At 40.5% G+C, this 24,750-nt stretch overlaps 2 protein-coding genes across 2 annotated transcripts; both read right to left on the reverse strand.

Annotated features, from left to right (window-relative positions):
- Positions 1-506: 506 nt before the first annotated feature.
- Positions 507-8,266, reverse strand: LOC134880327 (vomeronasal type-2 receptor 1). The gene is made up of 14 exons (XM_063907217.1): positions 8,175-8,266; positions 7,031-7,322; positions 6,620-6,862; positions 6,220-6,411; positions 5,944-6,069; positions 5,488-5,672; positions 5,114-5,234; positions 4,329-4,556; positions 3,762-3,885; positions 3,013-3,173; positions 2,646-2,841; positions 2,022-2,254; positions 1,315-1,514; positions 507-1,028 (listed from the first exon to the last, which is right to left on the reverse strand). The coding sequence occupies exons 1-14, from the start codon at positions 8,249-8,251 to the stop codon at positions 707-709; spliced, it is 2,700 nt and encodes an 899-aa protein (XP_063763287.1). The 5' UTR covers positions 8,252-8,266; the 3' UTR covers positions 507-706.
- Positions 8,267-10,777: 2,511 nt separating this feature from the next.
- gmps (guanine monophosphate synthase) lies at positions 10,778-23,577 on the reverse strand. The gene is made up of 16 exons (XM_063907073.1): positions 23,324-23,577; positions 21,108-21,280; positions 20,716-20,830; positions 20,116-20,213; positions 19,333-19,436; positions 18,995-19,188; positions 18,298-18,463; positions 17,849-18,000; positions 17,510-17,683; positions 16,619-16,724; positions 16,331-16,446; positions 15,808-15,933; positions 14,678-14,793; positions 14,446-14,576; positions 13,772-13,944; positions 10,778-13,062 (listed from the first exon to the last, which is right to left on the reverse strand). Exons 1-16 carry the CDS (start codon positions 23,348-23,350, stop codon positions 12,961-12,963), a joined length of 2,073 nt encoding a protein of 690 aa, XP_063763143.1. The 5' UTR covers positions 23,351-23,577; the 3' UTR covers positions 10,778-12,960.
- Between the last annotated feature and the right edge of the window lie 1,173 nt (positions 23,578-24,750).

Below are 24,750 nucleotides of genomic sequence, written 5' to 3' on the forward strand. Positions count from 1 at the left end.
AAAAAGGTATGATAGTAAAACATGTGAAAATCTACTAAAAATGTTCCATGTTATATTCTTCGTTTCCAATTAAATAAATAACAAACCTAAAATAATCTTTTATCCAAACTAAAAATGTAAAATCTAATTATATATATCTTTTAAATATAATATCACTGCCTGTTAATTAAAGAAAAACACAGTGGTTGTAAATTAATATAAACATTTAATATATTTGTTTTAATTATATCATTGTCTTTTAAAACAGTAATTGGAAAATATATAGGAGGATTTAATTATAAATATATTTTTTAGACATCATATCCTTGCCTGTTAATTAAAGACAATCATGTTGATTCTTAACTAAATAACTGAAAGTGTAAATATCATTTTTAAGAAATATTATTGCTTGATTATGAAAGAAAAAACACAGTGGTTGTACTTAATATTATCAAGTACAACCACTGTTAAATATTGTAAAATGCATGTCAAGAAAATATTTTGTAAGTAATATATTGGTCCTATAAATGATTTTTAAAACATGATTGTAAAATCTATGTGAAAAAGTTAATATTTTGTAAGGTATATTTTTTGCAAGGTGATCTAATGACAGTAGTATTTAAACCTAGGAGCGTTAATCAGCTGCCAGATGTTGGAAAAACTGTAACACATCTGCCTCATACATTACTTTACGATTGTGGCTCAGTTTATTTCTTCTGCTTCTCCTTTAATCATCGATGGCAGTGGATGCGATGGTGGCGTTGACCTCTGTCCCGGCTGTAGCTAGCGAGGCGGAGGTCCCGGTGTACGCCCCGTCTCGGAGTTTTGGTCTGGGCTTCATCATGTCCTCTCGGTTCTGCTCAGGTTTCACCAGCAGGACGTAACACTTGGGCAGGAAGATGCAGGTCAGCAGGCCGAAGCTCGACGCCAGGATGGCAAAAATCTGCACAGCAACCATGAACTTCCCCCGTGTGCTGAGATACGCCGGGACGAAAGAAATCCATACGATGAAGAAGACGAGCATACCGAACGTCACACACTTTGCCTCGCTGGAAGACAGAGTGAGATACAAGCTGCTTACAAAGAAATGTTCTTTACAACAGAATGGGTTAAAGAGGACATATTATGTTCACTTTCAGATTCATATTTGTATCTTGTCACGTGTTCCCATGCTTTAATGTTCAAAAAGGTGGGAGAGAAACTCCCTTTGGCGGGAACACAGGGATTTAAGCCTTTGCAGACCATTTACATGCACTCAAAACATATATGACACACTACAGGAAAGTGGAAAATCTGCTTGCTCATGTATCTCTCATTGTTTGCTGTGTTTACTACCTGAAGTGATCCTCCAGTTTGCGGGCGATGAAGGCGAAGATGAAGGCCAACAGGGCCAGCAGGATGTCATACCCGAAGATACAACAGATGAAGACCACCGAGCCTTCGTCACACTCCAGAATGATCTTTATATTCTGAGCGGAGGTGTTCTCCAAGGGGTGCGGAGGAAGGATGATGAGCCACACTGTGCACGCTACAGCCTGCGTACAAGAAGGTCAGGAAAGACCATTCATACGAATTTCAGGGAACTATTTCATTATGAAGTGCTGCAATCCTATTATATGAACATTATCAAAAACAAGTTATAAAACCACCCAGAAAGAGTTAGATCACACAACCATAAAACGTGAAGAGGGATACCACTTAAATGAACCCAGATTAAAAACATAGGTCTTTTTGTTCTGATCCAAGAAGAAGCTGATCCACAGTTTAGGGCCATGAAAACAGAGAGCAGCCTCCCCAGATTTCTTGTGAAATGCTTTAGGTGCATCTACAGGAAAGGCATTGGAGTGTCCTTGTATGATTATAAAATGAAAGGCAGTCACTGATCTTTGTAGGGGTAAGGTTATGTAAAGCCCTATCAATCATCAACAGCACTTTAAAATCAGTTCTGAAAGATACTGGTGCAGTGAAGCCAGCACAGGGGAAATGTGTGTGTTGTTGTTGTGATTGTTAAAATCCTGGCTGCAGCATTCTGAATGAAGTACCTGTATTAATGTTGCCACAGCAGCTATCGCCCTCTGGTGGCCGCAGGTGAGCCTGTCAGTCTCAGGTTCAGCGCAGGTGTTGGTATCAGTGTTGAAGGAGCTGGTTACTATGACGTCAGGGCTGTTGCTGTTTGCTGACTGAGCTGCTTCCTTTGCTGCTTTGGCTGCAGCTTTGGCTTTGAGTCGAGCCGCCTTCAGAGCCTGCGCTCTCATCATCAACACCACCGCCTTACCTGAAACACAGAGAGGTTAGTGGATAGAAGTGGTGGAATGAATGAAGGACATTTACTCTACTTATGTAAGTGCAATTTTGAGGTACATGTATTTCCATTTTATGCTGCTATAAACATTTTACTCCACTACTTTAGTAACTTCACATATTCAAATAAGTAAGTAATACACAGAGGTGGGAGAAGTACTCAGATGTTGTACTGAAGTAAAAATAGAAGTACCAGAGTGTAGGAATACTCAGTTACAATTAAAAGTCCTGCATTCAAAATGTTTCTCAAGTAAAAGTAGAAAAGTAGTAGTAGTAGTAGTAGTAGTACTAGCATCAAAGTATAAGTAAAGTACCAAAAGTGAAAGTACTCATTATGCAGATTTCTTTTTTGGCAGGGAACTTACCCATGATGGAGGAGAGGCAGAGAGCAAAGCCCAGAGCGAGGGCCACCTGGCTGGTCATGCAGCTCCAGTGCTGAGGCTCCCCGAGGAAGACGATGGAGCAGAGGAAGGTCACCACCAGAGATAAGAGCAGCGAGAAGCTAAGCAGAGCGTCGTTAGCTTTCACCAGCGGGGTGCCGATGTGTGCAACCAACACCACCTGCATGATGATGAAGAGAGAGCACATCATTTTTTACCTCTTAAAGTACAGATCTGTTTGAATCACTGGGAATGATGGGGGACAAATACAGGACCTGGGTAGACGTACAAAGTAGCATCAAAGTCAAAGTCCATGTACTTCTAAATTGTACGTAAGAGTAGTTCTTCTTACCCCCACAGCGATGGTGGCAAGCGCTCCGAAGGCCGAGATGACGATGAGAGTGATGCCAAGCGGCTCTCCGAACGCCAGGAACTCGATGATTTTTGGTATGCAGGCGTCATGCGCTTCATTGGACCAATCCTCATAACTGCACAGGATGCATGCACGAGCATCTGTCAGACGGGGTGGGGGGGGCACAACATCAGCAAAGTTACAGACAGTATATTTTTGTGTAATTGCAATGAATGATGGGTGTCTTGTGAACAAACTTTCAATAGGGATAAGCAAGAGACCAATACAATTTCCCTTTAAAACAGGACAATATACCACTTCAATGTGAGGACAGGTTTAAAGAGGACATACTCTGCTCATTTTCAGGTCTATTTTGTATTCGCATTCTTTAATATTCAAAAAGTTCTTTATTTTTCTCATACTGTCTGTGCTGCAGCACCTCTTTTCACCCTCTGACTGAAACCAGAGCTCAGTCTGCTCTAATTGGTTAGCTGGCCAGCTCTGTTGTGATTGGTTAACCGCTTACAGATGTCCTGCCTTTGTCCTAGCTAGCCAATAGAATCATGAGTGTTACAAAGTGAGGTCACTATGTTCCAGGAGTAAACAATGGAGGTTTTTCAGGCAGGGGGGGGGACTTCATGAAAATAAGATATCCTCACTTCAGCCACTACGTTTTTCATACATTGTTCAGACCTTTCATGTAGATACCGTCATGTCTATAATGTAAAGTTGGAAGGCTGTTTACTGACTGGTTGAGTTGCTGATCTCTCCATCAGCACAGGGGATACAGTCGAAGCAGCAGACCGGCTCTCCCTGCCGGATGCCTTTCCTGGTGCCCGGCTGGCAGTTCTCACTGCACACTGACCGAGGAGGCTGCCACACACACACACACACACACACACACACACACACACACACACACACACACACACACACACACACACACACACACACACACACACACACACACACACACACACACACTCAGATTAGTAGTGCACTGTAAGTATTTTGTGCAGACAGTGCAAAAAGTAGATTTCCCTCCACATATCTGCCGATACAAATACCATTAGTAATACTGTATTCAATTATGCAACTTATATACATAATATATAAACATACAAACGTGTGTATTTATGTGTAAGTATGAGTATGTATGTGTATACACAGTATACAGAAAATCACCTGTAGAAAAATACCATTGATTTTGTCTAAGTAGACTTTGAGATGCTAACTCATGAGACGGCCTACATAAGTCATCAATGCACCACTCTTTTAGTTATGTTCGATTAGTGTCGATCCATTCTGCTGCGTACCTCCATCACTTCATTGCTCCACATGATGGAGTCATTCATTAAAGTCATTCGGTCCTCAGGAGCTGCCGAGCCGTTGTAGTTCCCCACAGTGACGTAGGATATCTCCCCGTTACCGTCCACCTGCCAGTTAATGATGTCATAGACGCCTTCTACATCCCCTTCATCGAAGTAGACCTCCTCGTCCGTGTGCGGCATTTTGAAGCGCACGTTCTTCAGGTAGTACATCAGCTGAGGGAGGGAGAGAGGGTCAGGGTTGGGAGGGTTACTTTAATGTGTGTTGAAGCCATTTTGCACATGTGCCTTATTTATAGTCTTGAAGAAATATCATGTAGTGATATTCTATAATTATTATAGGCTTAGTTTGGCCCTTTAATACAGGACAGGAGAACAGGTGTTTACTATGAGTGAAAGGGCAAACAATCTTAAGCCCCAAGCTACCCATGAAACGCCACATGGCTATACGTTTTAATTTACTAATTTCTCTGGTGCCTTTAAATGTGCCTTTAACTTAATGGATGATAAATGTGGATGAACGTAGATTTTCTGACTGCTCATAACAACTAGTTCCCTGTTTTTAATGAGTAACATAATCTAAGTTTTACAATGAAAGTCACTTGCCTCCCCCCACCAAGCTTGGACACATGGATATCAAAACAGTTGAACACACACACACACACACACACACACACACACACACACACACACACACACACACACACATACACACACACACACACACACACACACACACACACACACACACACACACACACACAGAGGTTTACCTGCCATGGCTCAAAGTTGTTGATGTCAGCACAACTGCTCCCCACAAACGGCCCCTGTCCATCCTCACAGTGCTCCAGGTGGTGCAGGGCGTGGGCCACAGCGTACACGGCTTTATATACACTGTGGGGACAGATCATCGACATTATCATCAAACACACCATCATCCACATTTCCATTAGTTTAGTTTGATCATTTAAGGGTTAGTTCACACAAATCACATAAAGAAAACCATAAAAGTCCCCACCCCACCAAGTAAGGTACAAGGACCTCAAAGTTCTAATGTTCTACTTAGGTACAGTACTAGACTAAATGTACTTAGTTACTTCCACCATCAGTTGTCCTAGTATTATTGATATGAGCAGAGAGAACTGACCTGTAGGTGATCCGTAGTTGGGACACATCAGAGTAGGTGTTCCCCAGCTGTGCTATAGACTCACCGCCTGTGCACAGACCATCAGGGACCCCACTCACCGCCCGGGGCAAAGTGGAGTTCACCTCCACAGCCCTCTGTCTGGCCTGCCTCACCGCCTTACCATAGTCCAATGTGCAGTTAAACAACTAGAAAGAAAGGGAAACAAATGTCACTAACTTAACTTTTGGATTACCTCAATATCAAAGCAATGCAAATAAATACAAGAGAAAATAAATATCAATAAAGTGTATTTTACTGAAGTGTATTAGGTAAGACAACAGAAAAATGTGACCTTGGAAAAGAAGAAACCACCATATTTTGGTTCAAAAAGATGTCCTGATTACGTAATCCCCCCATATGTAATCCAATTCTCCCCAAACCTGTTGCCAGTGAGTGTTAATAGCTGAATTAACAAACCGTTTCCCAGAATTCCTCAGTGAGTGGGTTAGCATATGGGTCCATTTCCAGTAGATGGTGCTGAAGACCAGGGATGTCCGCCCTCTTCACCCCAAAACCCAGGGTCCCACCCAGCACTGAGTTCACCTGGGGAAAATACAGTGGTGGAAGAACATTTATTAAAATACTGTTCTTATTTTGACATATTTGAAATTTACTTTAGTATTTCCATTTTATGCAACTTTACACTTCTACTCCACTGCACTTCAGAGGCTAATATTTTGACTGAGCTCTCACCCCGGGCTGGTTGATGAGGGCGGAGGTGATCCAGGCCTCGCTGGCTATCCAGGTTCGGTTGGTGACATTATGCTGGACCAGCTCGTGGATGAGGGGGCTGAGGTCCACGTCTGAAGAGAAGACCACTATGATTTTAGCCGTGTCCTCCACTATGGTCTGGACAATACGCTGGATGTCCTTTGGGGAACTAACCTGCGGTTTGGAAGGAAATTAAACCTTAGTAGTAGTAGATTTATGTGTGTGTGTGTGTGTGTGTGTGTGTGTGTGTGTGTGTGTGTGTGTGTGTGTGTGTGTGTGTGTGTGTGTGTGTGTGTGTGTGTGTGTGTGTGTGTGTGTGTGTGTGTGTGTGTGTGTGTGTGTATTGAGTTTATTGGCCATGGTACAAGCATAGCATAGTTACCTTGGGCAGCACCTCAGAGAAGGAGATGCAGACACCAGCTTCCTCCACCTGCTCCTGGAAGTCTTTGATGGCATACTTCCCGTAATCGTCATCGGCAGCTATGGTGCCCACCCACGTCCAGCCGAAGCGGAGAACCAGGTTGGCGATGGCCGTAGACTGGTGCTTGTCGTTGGGGATGGTCCTGAGAAAAGTGGGGAACTGGAACTTGTTTTCCAGGGCAGAGCAGGTTGAAGAGTAGCTGACCTGGAGATGACACAAAAGAGAGGAGACACATGCAGTTTTTTGTAATGCTGTTCTTTACATGTCTCCTTTTGAATCTAGGAATTATAATTGACCTTTCTCTCTCTTTTAGGACCCACATTCAACATACAAAAGGACGTAATTCTACTTTAGAATTAAGGTATTGCCTACCTGTGGAAAGTGATAAAGCCCGAGTATCCTGGCTGTGGCGATGGACAGGTCGGAGCCCCCGGCCCCCACCAGAGCAGCCAGAGGGGCCCCGGACCCGCAGCGGTAGTTGGGCACGGCCTCGTCCTGGCCTGTCAGGTAGGTGAGGGTGCCCTCCACCGCCTTGGAGATGGTGAAGCAGGAGTCGTAGATGACGTATCCCAGGTCGGTGTCCGGCAGGAGGTCCATCCTCTGGTTGATCTCGTTGATGGCAAACAGCATGGTCTGCGTCCAGCGGAAAGTCCGGAAGTTAAACCTGGAGCATGATGGGAGACTTGATATTATTACCAAAATCGTTTGTCTTAAAATCAAATCAAATCAAACTTTATTTATATAGCACTTTTCATACACAAAAGGTAACAAAGTGCTTCACAAACCAAAACCAAAAATACAAACAATGGTAGTAATAATAATAATAATGAAGTAATAATAATAAATATATTACAAAGCAAATTAATCAAATGATTTAAACATCTACAAAATAAGAATAGAAAAAATAGGATGAAAAAGAATAAAATTACAATAAATACAAGTCAATTAAATAATAATAATAATAATAACAATAATAATAATAATAATAATAATAATAATAATAATAATAGGAAACCATATGTTTACCAACACAGAGAAAATAAAAAATATTAACTGTGATTAAGTATGGAGTGAGGTTAAATAAAGCTAAATGTACCTTTAATTATAATCAGCCAGACATAAAAAATATATAAAATCAGGTGAAGGGAAAATCTCTAAATCAAATACATGAAGCAACATGTATGTTTTAATAAAAGAGCTAAATTAAAATCCTTGATGATTGGAAAATAATGTCTATTTTTGATGCTATTACCTTAATTAGACATAAGAGGACATCTCACATACTTGATTATTCTTGCATATTAAAGGCCTGCCTCCATAATGATATGTGCTTCAGCGGCTAATTGCTCCCAGAGGTGCTGTCCTGCTCCATCTTAATTTAATCCAACCATGAAATTATTTCTGATTCAGGACTAAAGCATAATACAATTTCACTGAAATAATAATCTAAAATTGGTGAATTCTAACAATATTTTATCTCAGTGATGAAATAATGCATATGAGCAATTCCACTCACCCCTCACACCCCGAGGAGACGGGCAGCCTCGAAGTGTTTCCATCACTGGAGCTGATGCGTTTGTGGACAGGAAACATCCCGCCAACAACCACCTTCTTCTTCTCCACATCCTTGTATCCGTTCAGGTTGAATTTGGCCTTTAGCTTGCATGTAGACTCTGCAGCAACAGATCTGTAAAAGCATAAAAAGGCACATAATCCGAGCAGAAGGCGACCGGTTTCCATGCTATAGGTGCAGACTCAGAAAAAAGGAGAGTGTGTGGCGGACAGAAAGGGAACAGCAAAGTGTGACAGGTGTGTTATCTTCTCTCCAGGGGCAGCGATGCACCAGGTAACGTGAGAACAAAAAAAGGAGGAGGGCTCGGGATGAGGGCGTTTAATCTTTATTAACACCAGGGTTGGGAGGGTTACTGTAAAAATGTTTTCCCTTACAATTAGCTGTAAAGAAATGTTATCAGTCACCTAATCTGAATATTGCAATATAAATGTAACCTGATTACTCTCCAATACATTTGATAACCTCAATACAAGAGAAAAGACATATCAATAAGATGTTTTTTTAACTGAAGTGGTTAAGGCCCTAGAAAAGAAGAACAAGATATAGGATCAAACATGATTTTATGGATGGGAAAACCTGCCTTTCATTCAGCATATTCAGGCAAAAAAGCAGAAATAAAACTTGAACAGAACAGAAAAATGCTCAGTTTTAGTTTGATACACACAGTTAAGCTCACACACACTATTTTATGAACATATAGGTTCACCTGCTGAATTAAAAACAGAACAAATGAACCAAAGAAAGTGAAAACCATAAAGTAAATTCAGGCAGTAGGCGTATAGATTCACACTTGAAGTATCAGCCTCCAGAACAGAGCAGCTTACAGAGAAGAAATACAATCTTATCCTTTTACAACAAATAAAATGCTCTTTTGAGGTTTTTACTTACATTGTAACCCTGCTAGTAATCCACCATTTTTAAGAAACAGTAATCAGATTTGTATATGTAGCTGTAAGAGAATACAGTTACTTTTTTGTATCCTAATTACGTTATCCCATTACATCTCATAACTCATTAAAAGTGTGTAAAGTTACATTGTTAAAAAAAAATAGTTATGTCTCCATCTAAGAGCACAAACTAGACCCTGGACCACAAACAAATTGAATTGAATTTCTCTTATGTAGATGTATTTCTTTCTCCTGTACATAAATCAATGTATCAGTCTGCACAAGTCAGCTGCAGAGGGTAATCTGCCACAGGCCACCGGTTAATTGGCAGCTGCATGTGGTAACTTGTACAGCAAATCATCGGTGCGGCTACTGTTCCAAAATATGCCCTGTCCCTGGAGTGTGTGTCTGCGTGTGTGTTGATGGCTGACTAAACTTGTCTGATCTTGTTTGTAAGTCAGAGGGGAGGAACACACACCTGAACCCCCCCCGCACACACACGGACATCTACTGACTGTACACAAAAAGGATACAGTCTAGAACGTCTTTTAACAACGTGGCTGTTTATAGGAGTGTAAATGTCACTTGTATTAAATTAAATGAGACTAAAGGGAAGCTGCTGACGGTGAATGCGTGACTGTAGCCCTGTGATCCGTCTCAGGCACATGAGAGACGTCTGACTATCACTGATGAGTTCTGCGAGAAATCAATTATGTCGAGTAATTTAATAAGTGTACTCTTTCTGAAGCCCTTGCATACATCTGTAAAGAGGCGCATGGTTGAATAGAAAAAATGGGCATTCCCCAAAAAACAACCCTTGTGAGTTTTGAATAGCTCCTAATTTAAAGAGGTCCTTTTATTTTTTTCCTGTAGTGTGTTATATATGTTTTTGTATATGTAAATGCTCCACAAAGGATAGAGTCCCTGTGTTTCCTGCAGAGGAAGTTTCTCTCCCAAACACTCCCCCCTGCCTGACACACCTCCATTAGACTCCTTTGTTTACTTTTTGAACATAGTGACATCACTACACACTCGTGGTCCTATTGGCTAGCGCTCCAACACATTGTAGATGATAAGCCAAGAGGCCGGACATCTCTAAGCGATTGACCAATCACAACAAAGCCTGCCAGCTAACCAATCAGAGCAGACTGGGCTCTGGTTTCAGACAGAGGGTGAAAAGAGGTGCTGCAGCACAGGCAGTATGAGAAAAATAAAGAGCTTTTTGAACATTAAAGCATGGAGACATGTCCCAGTAGAGGCACAAAATACAAATATGAACCTGAAAATTAGCAGAAAAGGGCCCCTTTAATTAAAGGTGCATCTACTTTCATCTCTACTAAGAACCAAATTCTTGACTTAAACAAATAACAAAACAACAATCAAGTGAACAGTAAATCAAATAGCGAAAGACTAATAAAAACAATGAACCTTAGCTCAAGTTCTTTACGATATCTAAATTTGAATACTGAAAATACTGATAGTTAAATAAGACTTCTCTACTTTTGACTGTTTTTTGCAGCATTTCAGTTTGAGTTATTTATTTGCTGTTTGATTTGACTGTAAAGCAAAGTGATCCTCCAAAGGTTAACACACTCTTAAAAATAGACAGGCATTATTATTTCAAATGAAGTGATCTGAAAGTAGACACTTAGAGACAAGTTTGTAGGTGAGAAGTTTCAACATGGAGATCTTTATTAAAGCTCAGTTTTTCCATTGTACAAATGTCATCATAGTTGAAACTGCATGCAGTGGCTTGGTTTGAGGCACGTTACTAAGGAAAATGAGCGTTCAAAAAAAAAGAAAAAAGACAGCAGACAGTAAATTGCATAACTTAATCTTATCAATATTGCAATTAAATCCAAATGATGTGTCCAATAGTATCAAGCTTTCCATGGAGACATATGTAACAGAAAATAGATATAAAAGGCCAAACAGTGACAAGTTAGGAAAAGCATTAATGGTGCAGGAGGAGGATTTTACCACTTAAGGTCAACAGAGGGTGAGAGGCACAAATACAAATTTATGAGAACCACTGAGTCTGAGTGAAATGCCTATACCGGGTTACAATACACTTTAAAATCTCAGTTAAACCTGAGCACTGTATTCACTGAGCTCTAAATGGCCAGACTACAGGTGATGATGTGCTTCAGAACAGAAATAATAAATGCCTTTTTGAGTGAACGTACATTAGAGATGGCAACAGACTCTTAACCTGACTTTTGACACTACAGAGCAACACACTTAATAAGGATCGATATTGAACTGAAAACATGTGCAAAAGAGCAGCCAAATAATGATGAAATGACAACAGCAATTTACACAATGTGGTTATAAACTCTACTATACTTTAGTTATTAATTAGTCCTCCTGCCCTGTTTAATTCTTCATAAAAAGCATACATATTGCAGCATGAGGAGAAACAGTGTTTTATCCTCCTTTTCTAGACACATTAAGAGTCCAGGTTAGAAAGAAATCAACAGAAACAATAAGAACAGGCACATACAAAAGTTACCCATCGCTATAGATAGAGTGGTGCAGTGTTGATGCATTTCTTTAGGCCGAGTTAGCATCGCAAAGGGCTCACATTTCCATTGGAATTTGGTGGGAAATAAGCTCTACTGAAAACAAACAAACAGTCATGACACTTAAACATTTTGTTCAGCAGGATAAACTCCACATATTAACACCACTTTGTGATTTTTGAAGCATAAATGCAATAGGCAGTAAAAACATAACTATAGACTAAGCTAACTTCGCTAACTATGGGCTATGCTAACTAAGCTAACTAAAGGCTATAAAAGGAACTACAGCACGTTCACTAGACACGTCCCCACCGCTAAGCTAAATGTGGCTAATGTTCGTCGTGATGACGTTAATTACTTTATTGTATTCACTTTTTGGCAACAACCATTTTTAAATTCACCAGTGGGGTATTTACTGAGGTAATTTATAATATGATTAAAACGTTGTAATCTCTTGCGTTAACCACAGACCTTATTTCTGGCTAACAACTGGAAGTGGTAAAATGCTAAATCATCTCCAGGCTTCGAGACTCGTTCCTGCACCACTCTATTGGCCTCCTGCTTCCTTATCATACTGGAGCTAATCTGGGGTTGACAATGTGTTTCAGCAACAAGTCAACATATGTAGCCCGGATCGGATCATTTCAATGTTATACATCACACAATATATTCTACTTTTGGCAAAACAAAAAAGCTTAAACCTAATTGATTGGTCACAAAGGCTGCCTGTTCAGATTTACTTTTTAAAAACTAACAGCCTTTTCTATAGCACAGTATACAGGCTGTAGATGGACAGGGAGGATAGTCTTCGGTGTATTAAAACAAAATGACTAAAACTCTCCTGCTCTTTTTCATGACACTTTTTACTTTTGCTTGTTTCTTATTTTGAACTCGTCCCATAATGCAACCTGAGGTACGACATCTTTCTGAACTCTCACAGCTTCTCACGTTTAAATGACTGAAACAGAAAGCAGTCATTTACCTTTTTATAGTCACAGAGAGGAAATACATAGATGCAACATGGATCAAAAATGACAATATATTATCAATAACCAACATTAATCAGTCCCTATCACCGAAAAATATTAAGACCAGGGAGGAGTGGTGGCGCCTTTGCATGTGCGCCCGTCACAGTACGCTCTGCCTTCCTTGGGAATGTTGAAGAGAGGAGGGAGGGAGGGAGGAGGTGAGGGAAGGTAGGGAGGTAGGGAGGTAGGAAGGAGAGAAAAGGAGAGGAGTTCCCCAGCCCTCTCTGATATTTGTAAATGTGTTTGTGCATTGTGTGTTGAGTGTGTGTCCTGTTGGTCTTGTCGTCGTGTTTTATTCCCACTCTGTGGTGCCGGGTGGTTTGGAGGTCAGATCATACATGACTCTGGAGATGCCCGGGATCTTCTTGATCTCGTTCACCATCTTCAGCACCACCTGGGAAAACAGATCGGACAAATACATTTAAAACTTTGAATAACTGAACAAAACATTCTTGGTCCCTCCTTCATTAGAGCCACAGATTCAAAGAGACATCGCATAGCTTCTCTATAAGTTAAATTAGTAGGGTTCTGTGTCCTGGTGGTCACATTGTGTCTCTTTGTATACATTTTGCATCTCTCATAACATCTTTATTTGGTTATTGTTTCCTTGTGGCCATATTATGTTTCTGTTTTTGATCACTTTGCATCATCTTGAAGAAATGTTGCATCTCTTTGTACAATCTTGCCTCCTGCTGGCCATAGTCTGTCTCTTTTGGACATTTTGCATCTCATCTAACATCCCTTAGTTTGTTTTCCTGATAGTGGTATTTGGTGAGTTTTTTGTCATTTTGTTTCTCTTTTTGATTATTTTTAATTCTTTTTCTGGCCATTTTGTATGTTTTTGTTGAGATTTTGCATCACAAATAACATTTCTGTAGATTTTTGCGTCTTGGAGCTTGTATTATGCGCCTCTTTGTGGTTGCTTTTGATAGACATTTTGCATCTCTTGTTAAATCTCTTTGCAGATGTTTTGCTTCAATTTATGTCTTTCCTACAATAAATATTCACAGTAACAAACAGGCTCAGCAGCCCAACAGATGAGATGGACTCTGGGTCTGTGCCCATTAAGCAAGACACAGCTGAGTAGTTAAACCCTGGTTTACCTCTTCTGGGATATGGTTGCCGGGTTGGGCGGGGATGCCGGTCATGAAGTCGCTGGTGATGAAGGTGCGGATCACCACAGAGCGCCGGCAGGACGGCTGCTTCTGCAGTGGGTCACGGTCAAAGTGCAGTGGGGTCAAAATGACCGGCATCTGGCTGATCTTACCGGAGTAGCCTTGAAGAGAAGACAAATAGAGAGTAGAGTTCTTAATGCTGCTCAAAAACCTATAGAACACACTACAGGAAAGGGAAACCCCCAAAAAGCAGATCAGGGCCAAAATGTCTTAGGTTGTGCCATATACGGACCATATGCATAATACCTAATGTGGACAAAATGTCCTAAAAGATCTTTGAAGCCATGTTAATCACATCCTAAATTGGCACGGAAAATACCAACTAGTCCCAAAAAAAACTGGTCTGCCTCTAGGGAAACGTTAAATTCCCCATGAGGATGCAAATATGCAGACGCGTACACAACTCTGGATGTGGCCTTATTAATACCAGGCTGGGTAAAAGGAGTGAAAGGCTTTAGAGAAAATATATGGTTAGATATTCCTGTGGTTGCATCATTTTACTCCAGTAGCTCAAACACACTTCCTTAATAACAATCTTCCCTAATAATCTGTACTGCTCCAACACATAGGATCAATTTAAAACCTCTTAGACACACACTCACCAGACTCTCTGAGAAGAGAGTGAGCTACAAAGTCCGCCTGTCTGAGTGTGCTCAGAACGCCTGTGGTCAGGAAGGTGGGGGTGATGTCTGTCGGGGGCTCCTTCACGTGAGACCCAAACACATAAACAACTCTGCGAAAACAGAGAGACAAGAGGGTGAGGGTTACTGCTGTTAACAGAACAGTGTGTAATGTGGATGAAGAGGGATGAAGGAGCAGAGGAGTTCTTATTACCTGTTGATGCTATGGCACATGCGAGGGATGAGTCTGGCCAGGAACAGGAGAGATTCCCAGTGAGGGGACTCTTTACTCGTGACACCGCACACGTAACTGTAGGACCGGCAGTCACCCTGAGACAGCACATTTATTCTTATTATTTAAAGTTTAAAACAAGGGAACATCAGTCTTCAACAAATGTAAGATGAGCATAAGAAAGAAAGACAGTAAACCCTGATTTCAAAGTCTCTGCACTGATTACCTGCGAGCTCGATCACTGATTTTAAAAATACTTGTATTTGTTCTTAAAGCTTTTAATGGTCCTGGACCTAGCTATTAATTGAATTTCACTTATGAACCCTACATAACCATCAGGTCTTCTGGGGCTCGCCTTTTCATTAGAATTTAAATCATACGTTACTAATTTAACTACCGCTAAATGTCAAACACAGATCAACAGTGAAGTGACTTTTAATTAAATTGTTATTCCTCTGTTGTTGTTATTTTAGTCTTGTTTTTGGGGGGGAAAACTGACGTTTCTATAAACGGAGGAAATCTGTCGGTTTACATTCCCAAAAAATCCCCCAGGCAATAACGGCTGCCTGTGTTTGTTCTCCGCCTCCTGTCTGCCCCACAATTTAAGCATCAGACATACACCGTCACTGGCTGGCTGAAAATAGTCACAATCATGATTTTCTTCGCTAAAGGTCAGTATAAACCAAAGGGAAGTGGTGTTTTTGTTGCTATTTTTAGATACAGAGCACTCCCTTTCTGTGTGTCAGACAGACATGAGTCAACATCAGAGGAAGAAACTAAAACGTGCCACAATAGTTTGAACATATTCAGGCTTAGTAGTGGATAACATGTATTACATTTGTATAACTAGTAACAGATTACATTTTTAAAGTTACCATCCCATATCCCTCCATGTTTAGTTAAAGAGAGTGTAAGTAGGTTGTGTGTGTGTGTGTGGGTGTGTCTAGTGGTTAACCACTAAGTTATAGTTGGAGCAAAACGAGACAGAGAGGGAAATACTCTTTTCAAGCTTCTCCCTTCCACACTGCTAAAGTCCTCAACGTACAAGTAACTCTCACAGCTCCTAAACAAATATTTGGAATACTGGTGAGTTCATCAAGCGACTGGTTTACCTGGACGCCGACAGTTTTGATGGGCAGCAGGAAGGCATTGAGTGAATGAAGGCTGGTGATCTGCATGAGCTTCTCCTCCTCCTCGTCTGATATGCACGACTTGACTCTCTGCAGCAAGGTATGAGGCTGCAGGAGAGACAGAGACAGAAAGAGATTTAAAGCAGCCTGTTGAACCAGTGTTACTTCTGTTTAGGGGGTTTATTTCTGACAAAAGCCCTTCCTTAGATACAGAAAAAACAACAAGCAGTGATATATATCGTTAGTGCCTTTTTATCTTTTTATCTACTGTTGAGTAAATTAACATGTTACAGAAGAGGCACAAAATACAAATATGAACCTGAAAATAAGCATTTTATATCCTCTTCAAAAGTCTGTGAGTTGGCTTGTCATCCAAACATCGTGCAAGTGATTGTCTTGTTTGAATTTACAGTGACAAGTTGACTTATCATATTTCCCAAAGTACAACACAGTATTTCTGATAAGTGATCATTAGAGTTCCTTCATGCACCTGTACTCCACTGACCTTTTTGACGCTGGCAGAGAAGTCTGTGATGATTTTGAGGATGTTGTTTGTTTCGGCAAAGTCCTTACAGATGTAGGGCTCCTCTGCACAAATCACTCGGATGGACAAACCAGGGCCTATAAGTCAAAGCAGACAGGAAGTTCCCTTATCAGCAAATATAGTCGGTTTGGAGTCTGATTAAACAAGGGGAAGAAAGATGGACACAGAAAAGGACACAGCAATAGAAGCAACACCACTTTATCTATAATGTGAATCTTCACTTTGGTGTTGCATGCGTTTGTTACTTGCCAGGGAAAGGGTGTCGGGAGACGATCTCCTCTGGCAGACCCAGCTCTCTGCCCAGCGCTCTGACCTCGTCTTTGTGGAAGTCTTTCAGGGGTTCGATGACTTTTCCCTGGAGGATCACAAAGGAGAGGAATCAGCATTTAAACAGTGTGGGAGTTTGCTTAGGTGTTGCATGATGGTGCGTTTGTAGAAGAAAAAGGGCTGAGCAAAACACAAAATATAAGAACTGGTGATTGTCGTTTGCAGACGGTTCACTGTTGAAGGAAAGCCTCTTTAAAAAAAGGGATAAAGGATGATGCATATTATCAATACAAAGTAAATGATGTTTGCTGTGCTCCCAGTATTTAAAAATGTAACTTCAATGTGTGGTCATTGCCTGATAGCTCTGCTTTTATAATCTCTTCTCTAAACTTTAACATCAGATTCTTTGTGAACAATTTATCATCTTATTTATATCATTGAATAGTCATTTATGTCCCCATTGTATCACCTATTCCTTCACAGCATTATAAGATAGAGCACAGTTTGATAATCTGTCTGTTTCACTGCAGTATCACACTGTTTTTCTGCGAAACAAAAAGAGATGACTGACAAACAGTCAGTTCCAAATGTCATCTTTTAAAATTCAAAGGACGTCAGTGTTAGCAAAACAAAAATCCCTAACGTTGCTTTGATGATAGAGGTAGCGGGTTGTTGGGCAATATGTTTTCCACTGCCAGAAATCAATGATTAGATAAAGATATGAGACTATAAGTATATAATATACATAATACACCTTCAGAAAATAACATCTCATTGATATTTATTTTCTCTTGGATTTATTTGCATTTGACAAGAGTAAAGTAATCAGGTTACATTACTTTTGGATACTCAGACCCTGTGTGTGTGCAGTACCTCATCTCGGAGTTTGCGGATGAGCTCGGTGTCGTTGTGGTGCGTTTTGATGACCTCTGCCTTCCCGCTGGCGAGATGAGAGGCGCTCTCGATGAGATCCGGCCGCAAGGTACCCTGGGCCAGGAAAACTTCCTCTGGCTTCAGATTCATCTCTCCAATCACTTCATTGGCAACCTTTGAGGCAACACGATTCAAAGAGTCAGACGCAACAGGGAACTAGTCAATTAAAACATTTAAGCTGCCATACGGGCAAGAGATAGCTAGCCAGCAGGTTCAAATTAAATATGATGATAGCAACTATAACACTTTTGTAGAGGGTCGATTAAAACGAGTGCTCACTTTGACAAATGTATCTCCAATAATTTTTCTTTTCTCCTCTGGGTTGGTAGTCATATTCAGAGTCTTGCTGATGCGTTTCCGTGGCGTCCTGTCCTCCTCAGAGATGGGGAGGGTTGTTGTTCCGTTGTAGAAGGTGTGAGCAGCATTGACCACTAAATGAAGCAATATTTTAGGACAAAAGACACATTTGGGTCATAAGCAACACCAAGAATTTTCTCCAAAATAAACAAAAACAATAGAAAATGAGACAAAATGAACATTATTACAATACTTCAGTAAACTGTATGTAGATTCTTTTAAAAGTAAGGCTTATTGTAAGTCACTTTGGATATAAGCATCAGCTAAATGTAACGTTATGTAATCATGAATATAAACTGCAATAACAAGCACAAGGAAGTACAGAGAGGAAGGTCTTAATGTACCATCCTCATCCCCATGTGAATCTGTACCTTTGAGTTTGATGCCCAGCTTGGTGAGGGCCTCCTCCACACTCTGACTCTCCCTCTTCCTCATGAAGCCATTGTCGATGTGAACTGCAATCACCTGCTCCTGGTTCAGAGCTTTGTTCAGGAGAGCTGTGCAAACTGTCGAGTCGACCCCACCGCTCAGCAGCACCTGCATAAATAATACAAAAACAGTCACGAACCGTGCAGCCGGAAAGTTGTATAAGTGACATCCAACATCTCTAGGCTAAACGTGTGTCCCATCAGGATTATCATTGGAAATATGCATAGCCTGAACTACCAGGTGAAGCATGTATCCCTCAGACTGTAGATAAACAAGAAACACATTTCTTTACTTAAATATAAGTCTTGCTTTGAGCCTTTTTCTTAAACTCATTTATCGTCATCACATCCCCCTGAGATGCAGCCTAGTTAGAAGCCACTTCAGGGAGTCCACTTCCTCTTTCCAGATAAAACAGGGTTTAATTTGAGAGTTTAATTGGTTCTACTTTACTTCCCACTGCTGCTGCTGCTGTCACCACTTCACATGCAGCAACCCAGCTTTTGTCTTTTAGGTTAATATACCCCATTCTAGGATTAGAAAACATGTTCTTTTGTTTTCTGCTGATCAGTCGTCTCTTTGGCCTAAATAATGGTTTGGATAACAAACACAAATTGTGAAGCTTCACGCATTTTTACTCACCAGCACTTTAGATTTGCCCACTTTCTCTTTGATGTCGTTGATGCAAACTTCTTCGCGGTTTTGTACGGTAAAGTTACTTGTGCATCCTGCGATCTCAAACAGGAAGTTACGGAGCATTTCGATGCCTCTCTCCGTCAAGTCCACCTCAGGGTGAAACTGTGTCCCGTACAGCTTCTTCTGTTCGTTAGCAATCCCTGAAGGGGAACACACGTGTCACGGAACTGTTAACCTGGGTAATTATTTGCTTAAAACCTGTTGAACACACTACAGGAAAGGGAAAACCCCACTAGTAAGGGAGTCTTTTAATTACGTAAAATAATAATACAGGTGCTACTCACCAGCAATGATGTTCCCGGATTGGGCAACCACTTTAAAGCCTTCAGCCACTTTATCCACACTGTCTCCGTGAGTCAGCAGGACCAGTTCCTCCTTCTGAAGGCCCCTGATGAGATAAACACAAATCAAATGTCAGAGGCACAATTACAATACATATACAATACTAGTTACCTGCACAGAAAATGTCCTCAGTAACCTAATCTGAGTATCACAATATAAAAGTGATGTAACCTGATGACTTTCCGAGACTACCATCACCTCATTATCAAGAGAAAAGAGATAACATCAGCTGTCCACTTATGGTATTTAAAAGAAAAGCAAAAAAACCTCTCTGAGAAATGAAATGGTACTGGAAGTCTGCCTACTGATCTAGAGAGGATATATTGAAAACTCCTTATTAGGGTTGAGTGATAAAGGCTCTCTTTAATATATTAAATTCATGTCAGATGGACTTCATTAGCCTTCCTTCAGCAGTTGCACGCACTGGCAAACATGTGATGAAGGGGCCATGGTAGCGAGTAAAAAACGTCAAGTAGTTCCCCTGTGTGGTGATTCTCTCTGCCATGTACTAACAGCGCTCTACTCTGTGCATCAGGCCATGTTGGTCCTGGATCAAATATATGTCGATCTTCTGCATTCATTTACAAACTCTCAGTATGTTTTCCTCACTAAAAGTACAAGGAGGGGTATGGAATTGCAGATCCAAGAAGACAAATTTAAATATAAATTGTTTTTTTTCCATATTCGTAATATAATGATAACACATCAAAGAAAACACCATTTACCTGAAGAGAGAGCAAGTGTTGTCCAGTCCAATACTGAAGACTCCATCTTCCCTGACACTCTTTTTGTGCACTGTGCCGCCAAAAACTTTATTCATCATCTGCAACACAAACACACACACACAACAGAGTTAACACACGGACACAAAAATGACATGTTAGTGTGACTGCAAACATGTTAGAAATGCCAGGTGTCTAGAGAAATGAGATGGAGAATGGATGGCTGCCGGTTTTAATGTAAAGGCTAGCTAGGATAGCTTAGTGAGTGATGCTCTCATCTCCCTCAGTTATAGTCAAAGTGCCCTTGAAGAAGGCTGTAAAGTCACAGCTGTACCCAGGAGATATCACAGCAGCCTGGAGCAGAGTGATTGTAAAGTGTAGCTACTCATTGTGAAACGTATGCAAAGCACATGCTTCCTAGAACAAAGGAACTGTGTAATAAAGATGGTCCACGTAATCAATTTAAAAGCCTCCCATCACGTGGTTTAAAATGTGGGTTGAATTTCACAATATTTGCCCAAAATGTAATGGAGTAGAAGTATCAAGTAGCATAAAAATGAAATCTCAAGTGAGGTACAATCAAATCAAAATGTAAATAAATACCTGCATCCCATAGCAAATCCCAAGCACAGGCTTTCCTATGGTGAATATGGCCGGGTCGAACCAGGGGGCGTCTTCTGCATACACAGAGGCTGGACCTCCGGAGATGATGATCGCTCTAGGAAGGAGAAGATTGAGATTAAGGCCAAGGCACAGTATTCTATAGTCATAACATATGTCTGATAACCGTTACATTTCAAAAAAATGTTGGATCAATAGCAGGATTACAGTGTTGGTAAAAAACTAAAAAGACAATATAGTGTTTGTTGTAAAAGGATCCTATTTTATTTCCTAACATTTTTTATCCAAAATATCTTGTTTTCTTCTTTTTTTAAATGTGACATAACTAGTTATCTAACATACATGTTTTAAGTAACCCTCCAAACCCTGCTCACCTGTAGCCCTGTTCTCTGATGGCGAAGGCCGGGGTCTCCAGAGGGAGGATCTCAGAGCGTACACACATCTCTCGCACCCGTCTGTCAATCACCTTGCCATACTGGGCCCCAGCATCCAGGATCGCCACCGCCCCCTCACATGATCCATTCTGCTCTGCGCTGCTGATCTCCAGCTGTGGACACACACATTCAGAAAAACACACATTGTGTTATTTCAAGTGCTTGAGTTGAGCTGAGTGGGGAGAAAAGTATACACACATAGTCTCTTTTGCAGACTAGTGCTTACTTTTTATTGAGTAACACAAAGAAAATGTTGTTTTAATGTTTTTCTTTAGAGGTGGTGCAAGGTACCCTACTCTCTGGCTCCACTTTTGACCTCAAGCGTTGAAAATGTGACCGGATAAAGGCCTAACACAATTTAGGACATGTGAGCTTCAATGCAGACACTGAGTCCCTCTCGTGAAACGTGGTGTAACCATTCAGCACATCAGCGCTATCACATGAAACCCACAACTTAGTCAAAGGCTCTAATGAGCAGGGCATACTTTTGCAGCTGTGACACAATGATGTGGTCTGGATGTTTATTAAATAAAAAGTGTGCTGATCAGTTTTTGTGAAAAAAATGTCAGTGCGTAATAGAAATCAGATCAATGACAGATAATGCAACTCCATCAAATAACTGTGTATATGTGAGCAGGAAGGGAAACATTATCCCACGTGGTTTGTTGAAACACTTCCGCTGTAGGATGTTACTAAAAACAACTGCATGCTAACGTTACGCATCACCTCACATTTGTTATCTAAGGTTAGTTTTCTCGTTCCGCTCCAGCAGTAATATCACAGAAAGTTTCCCCGTATTGCAGCAAACTTCAATTAAAAAAAACTCATGATTTTAATTTGATAAGGATGATTTTAAGTTGAGTAATGAGCAACATAGAGGCTTACAATACTGGAAATGCTAATAAACACAATAACAATGACCATAATGTGAACCAATCAATGTGTTAGCAAAAACCTTACTTTCACAATGAGATTTTTGTTAAATAAAAAATGATCAGTAATGTGTATGTAGTGACTACATGGGTATTGGCAAATAATACAACAGCTAAGTAAATTCTGAAGAATGAATAACTTTCACAAAGCCTTTAAATCTAAGATAATATCTGGTCTCTTATCACCAGAGTTGGAAGAAGTACTCAGATCCTTTACTTAAGTGAAAGTAGAAATACACTGGTCATAAAATACCCCATGACAAGTAAACGTGTTGTATGTGTTGGTAAAGTAGAAGTACACAAGAATTAGCAGAATCAATATTGAAAGTATTTGTGAAGGGTTAGTTTTACAGTATTAATGAAGGATATTATGATACACAGTTGTAATGACTCACAAGTACATTTGAGAGCATACTATTGTAAATGTATTGTAATATTATGTGTATTGTACTATCTACATGTTAGAAGTAGAAGTACTATCAGCAACATTGACTAAAAGTATCAAAATAAGTAGTTACGATGCAAAATGGTTGTTTTTAGACAGTTATATTGTTGTAAAATAATATGATATCCAGTTTTGAAAGTAACTGCTTACATTTGGGGCTCTGGTTGTCACACCGGTACCGTTACTAGCTTAGTGACGACGTTAGCGCTCTGTCAGTTACCGTTCAGTTAGCTTAAAGTGAGTGACAGCAGCCGCTTCAAAAAAATAAACACAAGCTCAATGTCACTTTCCACAAATAAACACAAAAGCAGTAATAGTACATGACTATAGGCGAACAGTACTATCATAACACATACAAAGCTACATCTATCAAACTGCCTGTGTAGCATGCTAGCTCGTTGGTTCTATAAACAGTAGTTGTTAGCAGCATTAGCATGTTAGCAGCACGTCCTAGGCTAAGTTAGCGGGGCTATGCTAAAAACCCACGCGGTGCTTGGAGGCTCTTGCATGGGGGGCTCCACCGTGAGAAGAAGTCAGTGGTTAATTGAATGTACAAAACCTGTGTTTTTAACATAATTAAGACAACCTGTCCTACAGCTATGAGCAACATGTTAATGTAACACTGCAACAGGCATACAGTAGCGGACCTGGTGGTAAATGCTCTCTTAACTTTCCCCCCGAGGTACAAAACACACACAGGCCAGATTTAACACCAGCAACCCGGGGTCCTACCACTAAGTCACCAAGGCTACTCAGTTCTCTGTCCCCGATGCACTGACCTTGCTGTCTCCGTTGACCAGAGCCATGGAGGACCGCCGTGTTGTGGAAGGAGTTCTCCCCTTCGCTGTGTCCCGGAGAGAGAGAGAGAGAGAGAGAGAGAGAGAGAGAGAGGGAGCTTATGGTTAGCTCCTGGCTCAGCACGCCGACTACTGTTTCCAAAGCAGACTGGGGTTGTTGTTGGGGTTGGAGATGGACTGTCACAGGCACTCCTCCTCTCTGGCTGGGAATAACTTTCTCAGTGGGAACAGACTAAATAAATGTGTCTGTGTGTCTGTTATGGGTGGAGCGCAAAGTTAAAGCCACAAAATGAAAATGAGGGAGAGTGTGGCTCCAAGAGGGCTGGACTTAGACACAGACTAGTGGAATTTAACTGATCATGTTAAAAATATGGATAGTGGGTGGTAATGTTTTATGACCACTGGTGGAAAGTAACTAAGTACATTTACTCAAGTTCTGTACTTAATTACACATTTGAGTTTTAATTGTATGGTACTTTATACTTCTAATACTTCATATTGAAAGCACATGTTGTACACTTATTTAGTAGTTACTCTATAAATTAGGATTTTGACACAATACTATTTGCTTAAAAATATGTTTTTAGTACTTTTACTTCTAATACTTGTAAGTACATTTTCCTAATCATACTTGAATACTTTAACTTAAGTACTATTCTCAATGCAGTAGTTTTTTTTAAATTGAGTTCTAGTTCTACTAAATCAGTAGCCTACTTTATCCTATGAATTTAATATTTGCATAAAAGAGTCTTGCTTTTTTATTTACAACATTACACCCAGCTTAATAAAACAAGTGGTATTAAAGGGATAGTTACCTCTTATAGCTGAAATATTTTACTTATCTCACTTTGTTCATATGTGTAAATATCACCCCCCCATAGTAACTGCACAAGTCCTGTTGATATCTAATCGACACACACTCAGAGCCTTATGTCGGGCAGGGACAACATGTATGTGAGAGGACCACCCTGTACTTTAACACATCTTCTACAGCATAACTTCCAGTATTGTTTCTCTTCTTCCTTTTTCAGATGCAGTAAATGACCACATAACTCACCTTCAGGATCATTGTTCATGTGGCTTTGGTGTGCGCCTCTGATGTGCTGTATTTCTTTTCTAGGCTGATAGCAATGTAGATGCAGTATCCCCTTTTCATTCACATGAAGATTACACACTCAGAAGGAATGTCACAGCAAAAACACAACAGACAGATGTCAAAGTCCACTCTGTTCACAGCGTGTAGTTTTTAGGTATCACTAACAGTACATTTTCTTTCCAGTATACTTTTTTTGTTAAACGTACAGTGTCTTTAAGAGGCCCTATTCTGCCACCTCCATAGAAGTCCTCTGTTTACTTTCTGAACATAGTGACATCACTGTGACACTTGTTTGGTTGGCTAGCACTCCAAC

Source organism: Eleginops maclovinus, chromosome 18 (genome assembly GCF_036324505.1).
Source record: "Eleginops maclovinus isolate JMC-PN-2008 ecotype Puerto Natales chromosome 18, JC_Emac_rtc_rv5, whole genome shotgun sequence".
Taxonomy (NCBI): Eukaryota; Metazoa; Chordata; class Actinopteri; order Perciformes; family Eleginopidae; genus Eleginops; species Eleginops maclovinus.